This window comes from Diachasma alloeum, unplaced genomic scaffold, assembly GCF_001412515.2.
Source record: "Diachasma alloeum isolate Michigan unplaced genomic scaffold, Dall2.0 Dall_scaffold_00183, whole genome shotgun sequence".
Lineage (NCBI taxonomy): Eukaryota > Metazoa > Arthropoda > Insecta > Hymenoptera > Braconidae > Diachasma > Diachasma alloeum.
Window position 1 is genome coordinate 1423455 of NW_021680349.1, and position 18096 is coordinate 1441550.

General features: G+C 38.6%; 1 protein-coding gene across 5 annotated transcripts; it reads right to left on the bottom strand.

The window, feature by feature from the left end:
* Positions 1 to 18: 18 nt before the first annotated feature.
* Positions 19 to 17227, bottom strand: LOC107046732 (proton channel OtopLc). Of its 5 annotated transcripts, none has more exons than XM_015269436.1 (9): positions 17148 to 17227; positions 14176 to 14414; positions 12464 to 12609; positions 5186 to 5519; positions 4779 to 4887; positions 4533 to 4693; positions 4152 to 4308; positions 2260 to 3138; positions 19 to 1419 (listed from the first exon to the last, which is right to left on the bottom strand). In XM_015269436.1, exons 2-9 carry the CDS (start codon positions 14383 to 14385, stop codon positions 725 to 727), a joined length of 2691 nt encoding a protein of 896 aa, XP_015124922.1. In that variant the 5' UTR covers positions 14386 to 14414; positions 17148 to 17227; the 3' UTR covers positions 19 to 724. The 5 variants fall into 5 exon arrangements, with proteins under 5 accessions (XP_015124922.1, XP_015124918.1, XP_015124930.1 ...); XM_015269432.1 differs by lacking the exon at positions 17148 to 17227 and adding an exon at positions 16922 to 16979; XM_015269444.1 differs by lacking the exons at positions 12464 to 12609; positions 14176 to 14414; positions 17148 to 17227 and adding exons at positions 9360 to 9613; positions 10156 to 10302.
* Positions 17228 to 18096: the final 869 nt, after the last annotated feature.

The window sequence follows — 18096 nt, forward strand, 5'->3', positions numbered from 1 at the left end:
CCCCCCCCCCCCCCTCGCAACCTCATGATCGTGTCTGCCTCGAAAGAAAATCCAAAACAAAAAGGAAAAACGAAAATTCTCACATCCCCCCCTCCGATTTTCGAATCACACGCCAATTTCCTAAAGTATAAATCCTTAAAGAGTTAGAAACAATTTTGTACTTTACAAACACGCAACGAACGCAGGCGCGCGGAATATATGAAAAAAAAGCGCATCTCAAAAAATTAAATAATGTTCCCCATTTAATATTTGTATCATTTGTGTTCACAATTTTAATCTCCATATTATTCAAAAAATAATTGAAATATACTCACTAATTCCTGCATCGAGTCACCTGTCATAACGATAATCGTCCCCTCAATACCGAACTACATTTGGCTAGACAATTGGAATGCCTGATCAAATTTTAATAACTTTCTATTTCCTTAATGATTTTTGTTCATCAACGCACAACGGCCTCGATGCACGAAGATGGAGATTCCAAGGTATAAAAGTATAAAAATGCATTTGATGATTAAAAAACACGTTATCGGTTATTTTGTTTGTCATGATTTTCCTCTTATTGCGAAACAAAAATTGCGCGCTAAAAACCAGGTGACTCAATCCTCGACAATCCGTCGACGACAATCACCCAGTGATGATTATTACTGAACATTACTCCAAGAATTTGGTATGAATATCTCGACAAGCTTCAATTATGCCTCGAAAGAATCATGAGATTGATCTACTCGAGACGTGCTTTGTAGCTGGTCTTCCATATTTCGGCGAGCGTGACAGCACTGTGGAACCTGTGGAAGATGCAGAGAGGCAGTGTGACCCTCTGAACAATGGTCCACGACAAGTAACCATAGAAATCAAGTTGAACAGGATTGGCAATGACCTTCTGTCCCTCGAATGTGTAAATAACCCACATTGCGACATTGCAAATAAGAAGGAATGTTACAATCTGACGACCTGGCTTGCTGCGATCGTGCTCAGGCAGATGTACACGCCTACGTGATACATCAGCGATGAAGAGCATCTGAAGAACAACTTGTCCAACAGCAAGTAAGCCAGTTACCATGACGAGTAAATTGGGCTCGTGAGTGAATGCAGCGAGTGAACCAGCGATAACACTGAATACAGCGTAGAGGAAGAGACCGAATGCCGATATACGGAGGAGAATGTCGTTGAGATCACTCTGCTCCTCGGCTTTGAACTTGAGAGATTGAACACGACAGAAGCCGATTATTATGGCGATTATGGAGAGGGCCATGAGGACACAGTGGGACACGTCGGCCAGGTAGATTGCGAGGAGACCGAAGGAGGGGTGGTGGATCAGGACGAAGAAGAGGATGAGGCAGATGAGGGAGCCTACCAGCAGGAAGAGGCCTAGGAAGAGGCCTTTGCTTGCACCCACGCAGTCTACTCTGCCGTGACCTGAAACAAAATTGAGGGTTTATGGTACTTTTGGTTGGACACGGGTGAAAATTCTGAGGAAATTTCGAATCTTAGTTAAGGACACACATGAAAGGAGGGAGGACAAGTCAAGGAGTTTGTTAATGGAGAGAATTGATTTTGATACTGGAATATTCAAATTGTTATAAGAGAGATCAAGACAGTTTTCTTATTATGTGGATTGGGATGTTGGAAGATTTTTGCCTTGCAACTCGTAGATGATTACTAGTTTTGGTACGAGAGCAGTTGAGAAGGAGATTAGTATAAGTGAGACTAATAATCTTTTTTGTTAAGCCAAATTTCCTAACAATTGTTAGCGTTCTTTAGAAAACTGCTTTTATCAAAAATCGGAGAAAATTCGTGGATTTTCTACAAAATTTAGAAAAGTCTACGTTTATCTGAAGAAAAAATTTGAGAAGATTCTGAGGTAACAAATCGTCATTTCCAAATATGAAGAAGAATAATGAAAAGAAAGGAATTGGCTTTTAACTCGTAAACTGTGATGCTAACTCGATTTTGACTATTGGCCATTTTTCAATGAATATCTCGAAACCTAGGACCGATAGGAAAGTTGTTGTCATGTCTTTGTGTAGGGCGAATTGAGGGCTAGAAAGAAGGTCATAATATATTACATATTTCTCGGAAACTCAGCTACGGGCTAAGTCGGCTTAGACAGTTTTACCGCTTCGCTACTGAATTGATAAGTAGATCAATACAATGACCCGGGACTAATAATTCACATTCTCTACCACTCCACGAAGCTTATTCATCAAGAAAATATCAAACAAATAAACCGAATTAACAAAATAACCATAAACTCACCAGCATGAGCTAATGCAACAGCACGTCTCGACAACATAGCCTCGAGCCTGCGTTCAAGATCAGCCTCAGCCTGATGTGGCCAGCGTGGATGGCGTCCAATGTGCTTCCACATGACGTAGATAACAGCAGCACCAATCAAGCTGTACTCAATGATAAATGGAAACAGGTACGGAGCAGCTTGCTGCACAATGTTCCCCATGATGTTGACCCTTCCGCAAGAGTCATTGGTCTGCCGAAGGTCCTGGAGGAAAGCATAGCTAGGGGTGTAGATGGTGCTGGCATTGCTAGCCATAGTCTGATTGATTGTGTCAAAGAACTGGGGAATGTCACTCTTGCTGGCTGTTGCAGGGGCATCTCCAAAGTCCCACAGGAATGGAGCGAACGATGTCAGTGGGGATGATGTCGGGGCGGGAGGTGCCATTGTTGTTGTTGTCGTTGTTGTTGTTGTTGTGCTGGTAGTAGTAGTGGTAGTCATTCTTGTCGTGATATTTGGCTTTATTGTGCTGGTTAATGCGTCGAGAATCGTTGACAATGTGGGTCGAGTTGTTGTGGTGGTTGTTGTAGTGGTGCTGGGAGTGGTTGTTGGCATCATTCGGAGGGTCGTTGTCGAGGGGGTTGTTGAGGTGCTAGTGGTGAAGGTCGATGCTGTTGAAGTGGTACCACTGGTGATGGCACGAGCGACGGAACGAGCCGTCGAACGGGCGTAACGACCCACTGATGCTACTGTTGTTCTCATGAAGCGGTTCGTTGTTTTTGGGTGGAAGGTGTTGATGGTCCGCAGGGTCGAACTCACTGGGGCCAATCGCAACTGTGCCATGTCACGGGATATCTCACCGGTGTACACATCTGCGTTCGATATCGCGTGGTTCTTGATGCTCTCTGTGAAATTATGGTTTTACGTGATTGCAGGGTTGGGGGGTGAATACTCGACAGCTAGGGGAGTACGTGGGCTTTATCGAAATTCTATTGATGCAAGGGGAAAAGTACTTTCGTCACAATCTATTGTAAGTAAATTGTCTGCTAATAAATTCGCAATTTACTTACGAATGGAATTTTTGGGGGGATGTATTTTAAATTGAATTCAATGATTTATTGAATGCAATCAATCTCATGATCGAACTCAGTCAAAATGCGCGGATGAAAAATTTAATTCGCTAGACAATTCTATTGGATTTCTATTGAATTTTTTATTAGTTTTTTGGTCGATTCTGTTAAAATTTTCAATGTAAAATATTCTGCAGAAAATATCAAATAGTTCGATTTTTCTATACTTAGTCTATACAGACATTTTCTATTGAATTTCCTCAGCTGAAATTTTCGTTTTTTGGTTTGATTTTCTTAATGAGAAGAAAAGAAAAATAGAATGAAAAAATCTAAAAATTACATATTGACACAAAAAATGGGAAATTTCGGATTTGACGGATACAATGCTTCCATTCGGGAGCGAAACGCGCGTTTCTAGTGCGTTTTTCTAATAGGAATGTTGAATGATAAATATTCCTATAGGAAAAGTTTCTATTGGACATATTCCATTACAAAACGCGAAGTAAAGTTGGAAAATTTAATATATTTAATATAATTTATAATTAATATAATTTGCAATAAAAATCGAATAGACTTTTGTATCGAATTCGCTAGGTTTTTAAATTCTTCCAAATTCTCAAATTTTTTAATTCCTCCAGTTGATCTAGTTCTCTCTTCTAAACAAACCTCTCACGACTGACTCATATTTGATATGCTAAGCTAACATTAAATTAAAACTCAACCAATCCATAAATTTCGCAAATTGCACTCTCACGTGCTGATGTATTGCCACGACAATCAATTTTGAATGCGAATAAATGAAATGATTCCGCCTCATAAGATGGCTTTGAAGATCAATCGAAACTCACCAATTAGACTGATGTCTGGCTTTCCAATCTTCCTGCCGTATTGGGAGATCTCTTTGAGACTTTCAAATACAAGGGTTCGCACCCATACACATATGTTTGTCGCTACAACGTGCATCAGACCAAAACGAGCGATGACTTTGAAGCGGTGGATATTGAGCTAAAGTTATTAAACAAATGGTATTATTAATCATTCTCATTCGAAGAGCATTTCCTTCAATTGAAATTCAGAAACTCTGGGGCCGTTAATGGTTATGCTGAATACAGAGTTGACTCTGGTGAACTAAAAATCTCCCGTAAAGTTTCGTAATTAAATCGCTCCTTCGAGGAATATTCAACGAATCGACTTTCCAAAGTTATTGAATTGCAAAGTTGTCAACTTACTCTTGAATTCATGAAGATAAAGTACATTTGCATGAACGTAAAGATCATCTGTAAAATTGGATTGACTCCCTGGAGGATCTGGAAGCAGGGTGATGTGAAGGGTACCTCAAAGAATAGCCCAAACTCAAGACCATTGTACACCATCGTTCCCAATCCAAATGCTGGAATGTTGAATGCAGTAATTTAGGACAGCATTGACAAAGGGACATTTTCAATTGTCAACAAAAATTAGAGCGGGTCAATTACCAATGGCACCGATTCTCAGGAAAAAGCTTCCATGGCTGTGATCATTCTGCGATGTTTTGCGCTTTCGTAGAACTCGGGTGGAGACACCTGCCTCAACATCAGCTGCATCCTGAAGGCACAATTGGCATGTTAATAAAGCGACCAAATGACACCATTCTATTCTAGATCCAAGGGCAACAATCAGAAGTGATATTGAATCGACCCAGTAGTCAAGTTTCTGCGACTACGTGACTCCCTCGCTAAACACAAAACCACGTCTTTACACTAAACTCACATTTTCCCACTCTATCTGTGAATGTATTTTAAGAAAACAGCACATGTCCACCATAAAAGATTAGTGGACTTACGTCAGACATTATTTTTCCACCTAAAAGCGTCGAAATACTTGATAAAATTGAAACAATTACCTGAAAATCTTTCTTATTCTTTCCATTCTTTGAGTCCTTTTTATCCTTCTTATCCTTCTTCTTGCTTTTGTCTTTAGGTTCTTTCGGTGGTTTTGGGGGCTTGGGCGGTGGTGGTGGTGTTTCAACGCCCCTTGAGCAACAGGCGCTCTCTTGAAGAAGGAAACAGAATACGTACAGGAGAAAGAGGATGCTCATGCCGTAGAGGTAAGTGAAGAAACCCTCGAAGTACCATAGTGGTAGTTTGTGAGTGACCACGTCACTTATCACGTATGCTATGCAGACAACTACCAGGAGTTTAGCGTAGATGAAGCTCATGATGATGAAGAGTGAAGTCCTACGCAGAACAACACAAAACAAGTTGAATTAGAAAATCGAACGTTACAAGAGCAGTCATTTTTCGGTTTGGAACGCTACACTCGCGGTACACTTGCGGTCATTTTAGCCATAATCCCTTACCCCTTGTTCTCGGGGAGTTTCACTCTACTATTTCGCCGCCTGGGCATGGTTTTGGGGGCCCCATTGCCCTCAGCCTCGACAAACGGCACAATTTCCGTCTCCATGACAAACTGATATGTAACTCGGGCGATTGAAGACCAGTGCCTCACACAATGTCCTTCAAGCAAAAGTCTTTTTTTACAATTCCCCGAGTTTTTATCATCGCGTTAACAGCAACGTTGCTTGATCCACGCGCTCTAGACGACAACTGAACGCTTACTGAAGTAAACCCACCGTAAAGTTTCTATTTCTGTTTAATACCAGCGTCCAGTTTAAACAACCAACGCATTGGAATAACAAAAGTCCAGCGGGTGCGTCTGTTCTTCGACTGGCTTCCGGCCAAACTGAACCACTCGACTTCGTCATCAATAATTCTCAATGTTTATTTCACATTTTCTCACTTTATTATTGAATCAATGCGCATGATCGCACAGAGGGGTCTCATCGAATTGCATTAGGGCTGAGTTTATTCCGTAATTATGTCATGATATTTCCCGGAGAACTGCATCCGTTCGGCCTTCGGAAAACTTCTCTTGTGCACCTTCTGTGGTGGGCGTTTAATCGATATTTCAAAATCTGTGGCATAAGGTCCATAACAGAAGTTTTCATCAAGGTAATTGAAGTAAGGTGAAGTGTTTTGTTGGAGTTTATTAAGTTTAATCGTTCTTGGGGGGTAATGATTTCTGCGGAGGGCAATGAAGCTCAGTGACCTGAGCGCTATATTCACATTCATCCTCGCGAATAATTAATACGGTCTTACGTTGCTGAGAGGAGGTTCACTTAATTATTGGAGCGGATGGTCTAGATTCAATTAGCCATTACAACTTTTTCAGTATTTTTAAGAATTAAATCAATCTAGTAATCTTCAAATTACCAGTGCATTTGTTTTTCCTGGGGAGAAATAGACAATTCCGGGATGTTCTTAGACATTTTAATTAAAGCAGAGTTAATTTTGCGGTTTCCACAGTTTTTGTTGGTAAATAATTATTAAATTGAGGGGTAAATGAGACTCTGGTGGTTAAAATGAAGAGATTAATTATTTTTCTACTGAGAGAATGCCCAGACAAATTATTTAATGACCCTACAATTATTTAATTGTTCATTCATTTATTAGAGCGGATGGTCTAGATTCAATTATCCATTAGATCTTTTTCTACATTTTTAAACAAGAAATTAAACGATTAATCACAATTTTAATAATATATTCGTTTTTCTCAGGGGGAAAAAATTGACAATTTCCAAATTATCTTCAACATTTTAGTTGAGAACGAATTAATTCCGTTGAAAAAATTTTTGTTAGTGAATAATTATTAAATTGAAGGAAACATGAGACTCAAGAGATTAATTATTTTTCTCCTGAGAGAAAGCCCAATAAATTATTTAATGACTACAATTATTTAATTGTTTATGCACTTATTGAAGTCGATGCTCTAGCCTCAATTGTTTTCCTACATTTTTAAACAACGAAATGAATCGATTCATCTGCAATTTTAATAATCACTGAGAGAAAAAACTAGCTCTGCCGAAAATCAATATGTTCCATGTGAGAATTTTAACCTATTGTACGACAATTATTAGATCTGAGAGAACTCTCTAGGTTTACACCATAAAAAGAATACATTGACGAAGAAAGAATATTTTTTTTCAAAAAAAAAAATGGTCTCGAAATTATTTAGTTTTGCCAATAACACAGTTTTCGACGAGAAAATTATGATGTAGTTTTAGCTTGAAATTATCATTTGTTCCGTGGAAATTATAAGTATTTAATGAATAACGATATGCACGAGTCAATACCATTCACTTAATAAAACGGGAGCCTCTTACAATTCCCTGTAAAACGAATGTATTTACCCGAAAGACATGAATGTCCCACGAGAACAATTACTGCTACCAGAATTATAATATTTTGGTGGAAACTTTTGTTTTCCACAAGTAAATTGATTCAACACGGCGAACAGATTCAACCCGAACAAATTTTTTCGCTCAGTGGAAAAAAGTAATGCAAAAAAAAATCGACAATTTCCAAAATTCCCCCAATCTAATTAAAGAACAATTAATTCCGCAATTTAAACAGTTTTTGTCAATGCGACATTGACATTTAAGATGAAGAGATTAATGTTTTTTCTCCCGATAGAAAGCCCCAACAAATTGCGAGCTACTCTCGAGTAAATAAAACCCAGGGTTAACGGGTCGCTCTAATTGCCATCATGTTCACCGTCAAGTTCCTTCAGGGAATCTGACCGAGTGAGATCACGACCTGTCACCATCATTTTCTCCATTTCATCCTCTTTTTGTTCTCTCGTTCCCCCTTCCTCCCTGCCCCTTCCATGGTGTCTGAGGCGACAACCGTAAGTGGAAACAGTAGTGCATGGCACAGACTCCGAACGGTCCAGGCAGCCCTGGTCGATACCTCCAAGTACCTACTTTCCACTCCCTACTCGACTCCCACCCCTTTTAACGTATAGCGCGCGCCTCATTCCCTCCTTCACCTCTCTGTATCCGCTGTCTCTCATCTGTCTCACACCATTGCATCCTTGTTACGTACGAAATTCACCCGTTACGAGGAGCCACGGACCCTCAATTGTTCGAGGTAAATGAGTGAATAAAACACTTGACACATTTTGCACACAAGCACGTAAAAAAAATTAACAAAAAAATGGCAATTGGCCGAATTAACTGGCGAATTAATAGTGAATTGTTCAAATTAATTCGCGAACTAATAGCGAATTGTTCGAATTAATTCGCGAATTGATGGAATTAATTCGCAACCATCGATACGAGTGACACAACAAGACTGACACAAGTACTTCTGCATCACTCGCAATCCCTTCCCCTCATTCTTTCGTGAATTGCGTCTCGGGGAAGTTGAAATTCGAGAACTCGTTCAACTCCAGGTATCCACTTACGGTTATTCCCCCCTTTCCCATCCAGCAATCGCATCTTAACCAGATCGATGACAACTAGTTCTGTGGTATACAGTTGGAGTCATGGGTATGGAGTGTTCATGAATTACTCATGACCCCACCTCCCCCCCTATTTAGCCTCCATTCAGTAGATTCCCAGAACTCTGAAATTGTCATTAGCAAAGTGCTGATAATTTGCGAGCTCTCGTCACTGAAATTTCACGCCGATAGAGAGGATTAGTTATTATTAACAAATGGACTTGGTTGGATGCTAATGTTCACTCGTTAATAGTTAAGGAATGGATATTTGCGGAGCCTTGTCGGACTCGACTTTCCCCTTTCAAGTGAACCATTCGTTAACTGTTAACGAATATTTATTGGTCACATTCAACTCTACCATTTGTTAATAGTCAACGAAGCTCATTTGAAATAAATAAATCATTCTATTACACTGTTAAAAAAGCTTATAAAATTACTACACTTTTGCTGCATCAATGTGCAGTAAAATTACAAATTCAGTACTAGAATTGTTATTTGCTACATTTTTGCATGAATTTTGCAGCAAATATTTGGAGTTTTACTGGAATATATGCGGAAATTACTGCATTCGGATTGTAAAATTACTTTCGTGTGAAATTTTTTCAACAGTGCAGTGCAGGAACTAGTCTGAGCAGAATATTTCCTAGACTCTTTCATTAAAAAAAACGGGGGGACGCGACATAAAAGGCGAGACGAGGGGATTTTTTTTTCTCTCTTTTTTGTTCGAACACCCTTACTGTTTGGCGGGTGTTGAGCGAACATTCTTGAGCTCCATCTCTTTGTTAGCAGCGTTGTTCTTCTCGGCGTTGTCCTGGGCATTGGGCGGTGGACCAGCACCAGCCTGTGGATTGAGCGGTCTCGATGATGGTAGAGTTGCGGTGTTATCGTTACCCGAGGCCGCCTCCACCTCAACAGTAGCCACTTTGCAGTCACCACCGCCCACCATTTTTCAAACAATGTCACTCGTGTCTTGTTATCAACTGGAACTGCACTTCTGGGGGATGGGGAATTTACTTGTTTTCGTTGGAGGGAAGAGAGGAATTTCGGGGGCGATGGTGATGGGGTGGGCGTCAGCCCCGAGAATCGACCGCCATTTTGGTGAACGCGATGACCCACCCTTTGCAAAAAAATGTTTAAACTATTTTATTTTATTTTGAATTTTCTCCAAGTCAAGGAAATTGCGATGACAATAGCGTAATTAATCAATCTACGATTTTTTACATCGATTTCGGTGCAAAATCCTCGTGAGGATTGTGTTTATCATGTTTAACGTGAGAATAAAACGATTAATCGCCCCGACAATAGCCCCCCGATTTCTTTGTTCACAATTGAATACGTTTGGCGCCACATTACGAGCACTCTCTCGCCCACCCAATCATCAACAACAGCCTCACCTCGCGATTATTCGAAATATCAATTCCCCCGATCCCATGGACTGTCGGTCGAACGGTGATCGATTCCCGGCAAGTTGCGCCCCAGACTATCCATCATCTCGAAAATTCCTCATCAACTCTTTCCTTCACTCTTCCATACCTGCGGTTCAAACGGGGCGGGGGAGGATTAATTCACCCCTTTCACCACAAACCACCCACGTCAAGTTGACACGAGTGGTCAAACACCCGTTATTTCCGACCTTTCGATATATTTGTTTGTGTTTAAATGGTAGAATCCACGATCCACCGCCCCCAGCATCCCGGAGACTGAGGGGCTCGCCTGGGTGCTCTCTTCCCGGGCCACCAGGCAGCTTTTCTTGCACAAGCGCACCAACAACCCCCCTCTGTTAACATCCCTACCATATACCACTGACTTTTAGCATTCTGTGTTTATACAACTGTGTGCACAATGCAAAAATCACCAGTTGTCTCATTATCCCCGGGTACTTTGTACAATTAAATATTTATTTATGTTCATTGTTGTCGGGCTTTTACGTGCCTTTTGAGAATTCTTTGGGGCTCTCTGGGATTCAGAATTGGGACAGATTTGCACGGTGGGAGGGGGGAATGGGAAAGGATAGAGTGAGGATTCTGCGACCCACTGACCTGGTCGATAACGACGAGGGTCACTGACCTTTCTCCTAAACTCAATTCTATTATTCCTCGCTATTTCGAGTTTTTGGATTGTCGAGACTCCGCGGGGTTTGGGCCTCATCTCTTTTTTTATGATTCCTCAGCGCGTGATGGGCCACGGGGGGAGGGCCTGGGGGTGGCGAATGTTTTTTTTTTCATTTATTTTAATTCGAGATTGCGTCGAGAGTTTGTCTCACGCACGAGTATTGATTTTGGTACAGCGGGGACGTAGGTGCTGCCGCGATTCCGTCGACACTGAACTAAAGCTCTTCTTGGTTTTTTTGGGTTTTCGGTGTGCTCGAAACCGGAAGAGAGAGCGGGGGGGGGAGAAGAGAATGGGGGGTTGATCACGGAGGAAATCATTGAAACACTCGACTGGGAATTAGTGATGCCGGGTGAAGGCAAGAGAATAAGACGAGACAAGAGAATGCCCAGGGGAGTGAGACGTCTGTTATGATTCCAACTATACACTGTTAGATAATTTTAAATTCTTGAAATTTGAAATAGAAAGACTTGAAATTTTTAAGAACACTAAATTTACATGAAATTTATCTCCATTTTGGTACTGAAAAATCAGGGAATTTCTTTGAATATTCAATGAAATTCTAATTTCAGGGTTCATACGGCAACGAAAATTATCGAAAATAATAAAAAAATTCTGGCGATTACTTCACGGAATTCTCAGTTTATTGAAAATTTAATTAAATTTAATATTTAATTTTCAAGATGAATGGGAACTTTAAATCGATTTAAGCTCCACAGCATTGAGAATTCAATTGCAATCGTTACTGGGAATTGAACAAATTTCTAACAGTGTATGACCCTTGTGAACCTTCTAACGCTTCTGAATCTTCTGAGTAAGCGAATGCGGAGAAACAGTGGTCAAACCGTTTGAATAGTGTAGGAAGTTTATGATACTTAAGCATTTTATAGTCCGCAACTGACGATTTTCCTACCGAATTTATCTCGTGTCACATTGCTGAAAAGAACGACATTCCATGGGCTAGTAATTATCAAAAGAGTGATATGGAATTTCATTTAGGGGGAAAAATCCGGACCTAACGATACGATTTGAATTAATTTGAATTTTGGAACTTAGAAGAATCACTTGGAAATGAAAATACATCGAGGAATTTTACTCTGCATTCGAATAGTAATTCACAGGAGAGTAACATTGAATTCGATTTAGAAGGAAAGAAAATCTTTACGATTTCAGTGAATAAACTTTAGGATCTCACAGAAAATTCAATGGAATTTCACATTTTTAACAGCAGCAAGACGAGATTCGTAAATTATTAACGAATGGTTCACTTGAAAGGTGAAAGCCGAGTCAAAGGCTTCTCAAAGATGCATTTCTTAACTATTAATGAATGAACATTTGGTGCGACTGAATAGACCCCAGTCTCCAATCAAATCCATTTGTTAACAATAACTAATCCTTTCTATCAGTAAACATCCTTGGATTTCAAATCCAAACCTGAAATTCAGTTCAGATTTAATTGATTCTTCCATAAAATTTGTATTTCCAACGAAGAAATTGCTTGAAATTTCAGGGGAACTCAAATGTGATACAAATTTTCCAGAAGTGTGCTGGAATTTTCAGTAAAAAATTTTGAACGGTGGATTAAAAATCACGATTTCTCCAGTTATTTCTTGACATCAAGGCCCAGTCCCTCGGGCGCACCCGGTATTTGGTCTTGGATAAACTCCTGAGGCTTTTTCGGGGCTCGGGTTTATGAGGCGAATGATGGATTGATGGAGTTTGCGGTACTTACTTGGCATTTTTTGGAATGCTCGGGTACATGTAGCCGCCGTGGGCGGGGGTGAGACAGAGGGGAGCAGCGTTGATCGAACTCTGAGGTACCAGGGGCTGTCTCGCGTGTGCCGGAGACGTGTGGGAGCCATATCCATCGGAATTGAGCTGTGGGGAAATGATGGAGGTTAATTGTTGCTGAAAAGTTTTTTAGGAAAAAAAAAGTCAATTTGTCGACACAAGAATTAGATTATTTTTTATTAGGTTGAGGGAGGTATATTCCAGTCATGAGGAGAATGGAAAGTTTTTCGTCGATTGATTTTTTCAAGATTCAAGATTTTTATTTCTCCCTCTTAATACTACAGTACATACTGTTTGGTATCGGTTTACAGCCTTCTCCTCTCCAAAGAAATAAACATTTACAACAAAACATTAGAATAGAAAAATAAATTTTTTTTTGGTTGATTGATTATTTTGTGAATATCCTGAAATTGAAGGCATTGAAAATACCGAAAAACCGTTCTTGTAGCTCTTCAGATTTCATTTTTTAAATTGCCTTTCAACATTTTGCTCTAGACCCAGGAGTTTCGAAGATAATTGTACAGTAATCCTCACTTGACTGATGCATAATGGAATTGATATTTGAAGAATTTATTATTTTGTCAATATTTTTGGAGTCGAGAAGTTTGCGAAAAATTGTTTGACATTTTTGTAAGAAATTTCAAGATCTACAAAAGAGTTCTTCTGACGCTTCTTTATTAAATTGACGAAGTAATCCTATCGATAAAATATGAAATTTTCGTGAAGTTGTTTTATATCGAAACAATTTATATCAAAATATATGGAAACTTCCTCACCGTTAATTCTTCAAAGTCACAAATTATTTTCTGCGTCGTAATTGCCAATTTTATCATGTTTATCATGCGGGAAATCGATTGATTCTTCTTTCTTGGATTTTTATTCATTTCTTCGAATGGCATAAATTTTATTCTCTTCCATTTCATCGGCTAGTAATTATCAGAAGAGTGATATCACAAAACATACAAAACATCTTTCTCATTGATTTAGTTTTTTTGTATCATCCATTTTGTAATGCAATTCATAAGTGCACTGATAGAACGGTTTAGTCGAACCAAACTAGACTTTTTAACTATTACCACGATTTGTTAATTATTAATGAATCGCGGTAACAGTTAAGAAGCCTCGTTTGGTGCAACTGAATCCTTCCATCTTTTCTATCAGGGTGGATGAAATTTAATACATTCGAAGTCTGAATGAAGAAAAGTAAGCTTCTCACACACAAAAAAAACAGCTTTATTGTAAGATTTATAATCTCAAATTGAGACTTTCAAACGTATCAACTTAAATCTCTAAAAGTCTCAACTTGGGACTTTGAAAATCACAAATTAAAATCCTCCAAACTTGAGATTTTCAGATGAATTAAATTGAGACGTTAAAACTTCAAATTGAGACTTTCGAAACTCTCAACTTAAGAATTTCAGGTTTCAAATCACGACTTTTATAAAAAAAATATTTAAAAAAGATACTTCTGAAGATTTTATATTAAGACCTTTGAAATCTTAAAATAAGGCATCAATTTTTTGGATGCAAGTTAATGAGATGATATACAAGCGCGTGTGAGAGAGCACGCACGTCCGATTTGATGAATAAAAAAAGTGCACACTGGATAGGGAAAACTACCGGTGCAATCTACCTTACCTCGGGATCATTTACCTTGACCACGGTGCCGATCAAGGAGTCGGGAGGCATTTCAGGTGGATCAGGTATAATACCAGGATTGGCGTGTGCCGGGTAATCACTATTTATGTTAGCCTCCTTAACCGGTGTACCACCATCGAGACGCTCCATGTCGAGGCTGTCCGTTGGTGTTGGCTGCGAGAGCAGACGCTCCTTCATCTCGTGGAGGTACGGGCACCGTTGCATCTCTTCACGATCGATATGTCTCCGATTATCTGGAATCAATTGATAACTCAGTTAATCGGGCAATTATGCGCCAAAGGATGATGAACTGATTCGATCAACGATTGATTCGATTATGGAAAATGCTAGTGATGAAGAGATAATCGAATTTTGCAGGAAAAACGTTAAGGATATCCCAGTGTCTTTTACAGTTTGGTACAGACCATACGGTAGATTTAACCATTTTTCATCATCAAATTTGTCAATTAGCTGGCGGGAAAAATTTTTTGAAAAAAAATCGAGTATTCAGCGTTATTCAAATTACATTCTACACAGAATTATTATTTTTTTATACATTCGTTATTCAAGGTAATGAATTTGTTACGATTACGAAGAAATAATTTTTATGGTGGAAAATTGATTGTTTATAAATTATTTATAGAAAATGCTCGTAATTGTGAAGAATTCCAATCTTTCCTCAAAAGTAATATTTCTAATTTTTTTTCAGATTTTTAGAATGTTTTTTAATGATTTAATACCGAGATTCAAATTCAGATCTGCAAAGTTTGAATAATAAAATCATTTTAAAATGTTCAAAAACTTGGGGTCCAATGGGGCTCAATGAAAGCTCTGATTTTCGATTACAAATTAGAAAAGCATTTCACTGGAGAAAAAACAGTTTACAGACCACACTATAGATTTAACCGTTTTTAATCAACAAATTTGACAATTAGATTGCGGGAAAATTTTTTGAAAAAAATCATGAGTATTCAGCGTTATTCAAATTATATTTTACACAGAATTATTATGTTTTTACACGTTCGTTGTTTATAAATAAATAATTGGAATTGTTTAAACATCAAATCGATTTCTGGTAAAATTCTGAATATGAATAAATTTATTACAATTTTAAGCAAATGATTTTTATGGTGGAAAATTAATTGTTTAAAAATTATTCATAGAAAATGATCGCAATTTTAAAAAATTGCAATTCATTAATTATTTCATCAATCTTCCTTCAAAAGTAAACTTTCCAATTTTTGTTTAGATTTTTAAAATGTTTCTGACGGTTTAGTATCGACATTCAAATTCAGATTTGCAAACTTTAAGTAATAAATTCATTGTAAAATGGATTTTTCTCCGGAAATTTCGCATTTCACTGGAGAAAAAAAATTGCCAAAGTACTTGGATATCCTTAACTTTATTCACTTGATCTAAGATTCCACTTCCTCATGAGTAAATCCATCGATACTCAGCACTGGGTTTTGATAATTGTGGACAGGAAAGTGGAGACACGTTTGCTTTTATATTCGACGACTCGATGAGGTGAACAGTCACGGGAATACATGACCCACACCTGTCAATCATTACTCGTATTTCGTGCTTGTAAGCTTTCCGGTTAGGTGAGCCAGGATACTCAATATGTTCAACGTATTTTGGGAAATTTGATTGCATTCAGCTACTGGAATTTTACTTTCAATGAGCTCTTAATCATTGATTGACTTTGAGTATCGAGTTACTTGGGATTTATTCAGTCGTGAAGTCGTGGAGGTATTTTATCCGCAAGACACATGTTGAGGATTTTGGAAATACTTTGATAGTTAAGAGGTTCAGGGGAATTTATAGGAATTTTTTATTTATTATTTTCATGCCATGATTTTTATTGCTGAATAGGCGAAGTTTCAACAGTAACTGATAATTAAACAGACTAGAGCGATGAGAGTATTCGTGAAATAAAAACGTGGAATTCACGGAATCCTTAAATAAAAATGTACTACTTTCGTAATTTCAGAATACAAAAAATTATTAATTAAGAATTGAACATTCTTAATGAAGCAATCAAATGGAGAATCAAGAACAATTAATAAATATTCACAAGAATTCAATTCCTGGATGAAAAATTTGCATTCCTCAATTAAGACTTTCAAAATTCTCAATTCAAAAATCTAAAAATCCTCCAAGTACGTGAAATATTCTGCATTTTTTAAATCAATATCTCTGAAATCTCAGGTAAATATTTTCATAAACGGAAAATGAATACATAAATAAATGAATACACAAATGAATAAATAAATTACTGATAAATAAAATAAATAATAAATTTTTAGATAAATATTTTCCCTCAACAATATCCCCAAAAATAATCTCCCCCTAAATTTCTAATTCCTCCCTTTCCATCACCTCATCCCCAAATTGAGTTCGATAATCAACAATTAACAATCAATTACTGCCCTGCCCTCATCCACACTAAATTGTTTCCTAACAAACACTAAATTAATCATTCAATTACACGAAACAAAACCAATGCCCGCTAATTCCAGTGAACCGAAGTCCTCCACAAGCGAACAATTACCGCAGAGCAATGACCCCTCCAAAAATCCACCAATTACCCCCCCAATCCAATAAAAAAAAGCCTCATCAAATCGTGCAGACTCTGTCGTCGATACGGCAGATTCCTCCCCGCATAACGACTCAGTAGCAAGTGATATTTATCTCGTTGGGGTAGTGATATGAGAGTTTATTCACCCCCTGGGTAAAGACGCGGGGATTACCGACCTACCCGAAATCCTTTCACTCCGTCGCGACTCGATATCTTCAGCAAAATAAACCCTCCTGATCCTCTTTCCCCCGGGCTTCTCAATTTTGACAAAAATTTTATGATATCACTAGACTACAGAATAATCCAAATCCCCCCTTAATCCTATTGTTTCGCAGAACTATTCGTTACAAATTTTCCATTCTCCGAGGCGAAGGGAATTTCAACGATTTCAATTATTTATTTTTACTTCAGTTGAAAAATATTATTTAGGATTATTTAGGTTTAGGCGTTGAAATTGTGCGTTTGAGTGGAAAATATTTCGCATCGGCGTCTCGACGCTAACTGTTGGCTCGAGCGACGCCTACTTCATCTCCAACACAACCAGCCCTTCACAACCGCACGTATATTTAGCCTAGAAGCGCGCGGTCAGCCTTAACCCATTTCAACTACTGAGATGAAGTAAATACCATCGACACACACTCCCCCGCGAATGCTTTCCCAGAATTTTCCTCCCCCCCCAAGACCATTGATTTAATGATTTAAACGACAGCGCAGTGAACGGAGCCTTTTTCATAAAATAAATAATGAAAAAAGTGGGTTAAGATTTTTTCCAATGGATTTCCCCCAATTTCCCGTGTCTTCCATTGTTGTCGAGATTTTTCATTAAACTCGCGGGGAGTAACTGGGCCGTGGGAATCGATGCGCGACGAGTTGTTTAATGACGAGCGAGAGCCAATCCCCGTTTTCCTGGGTATGAGGCACGTCAGAAACAAAAGAATTCTTAATGAGTGCACTTCTCATCCCTTGGGAATAAATTACTCCGTTTCGCGAGGGGGGGGGGGGATTTGTTATTAAAATTCAATCCTAAATCCTGGGAATTGTGTAGCGCACTGGAATTTTAAACAAAATTCGAGTGGCGTGGGAAACCAGTGGAGTGAAAATAACAATATTTTGGGATTTCCTTGAAATAACGATCGAGAAGAATGTTGTAGTTGAAAATTGACCTGATTAGTGTCCGTTTTTGGGAAATAATTGAACTGAAGTTTCCAATTTCCATTGATTTTTCTAGAAAAATTTGAATTTTCAATGATAGAATTCTTCAAAATTTCAGTGGGGTAAAAATTCCCAAGATGTACACCAGAAATTTCAGTCAAAAATTGTTCGTTTTACTCGACTCCACGGATTCCCCCCCCCCC

Bases quoted from the DNA above. Each gene is read 5' to 3' on its own strand.
- LOC107046732 (XM_015269436.1), bottom strand. From the start codon at position 14,385: ATGCAACGGTGCCCGTACCTCCACGAGATGAAGGAGCGTCTGCTCTCG. The intron at 4,694-4,778 runs GTAATTGACCCG...TCAACATTCCAG, and splicing joins CCTGAGAATCGGTGCCATTG to CATTTGGATTGGGAACGATG. The intron at 3,139-4,151 runs GTGAGTTTCGAT...ATAATTTCACAG, and splicing joins GCCAGACATCAGTCTAATTG to AGAGCATCAAGAACCACGCG.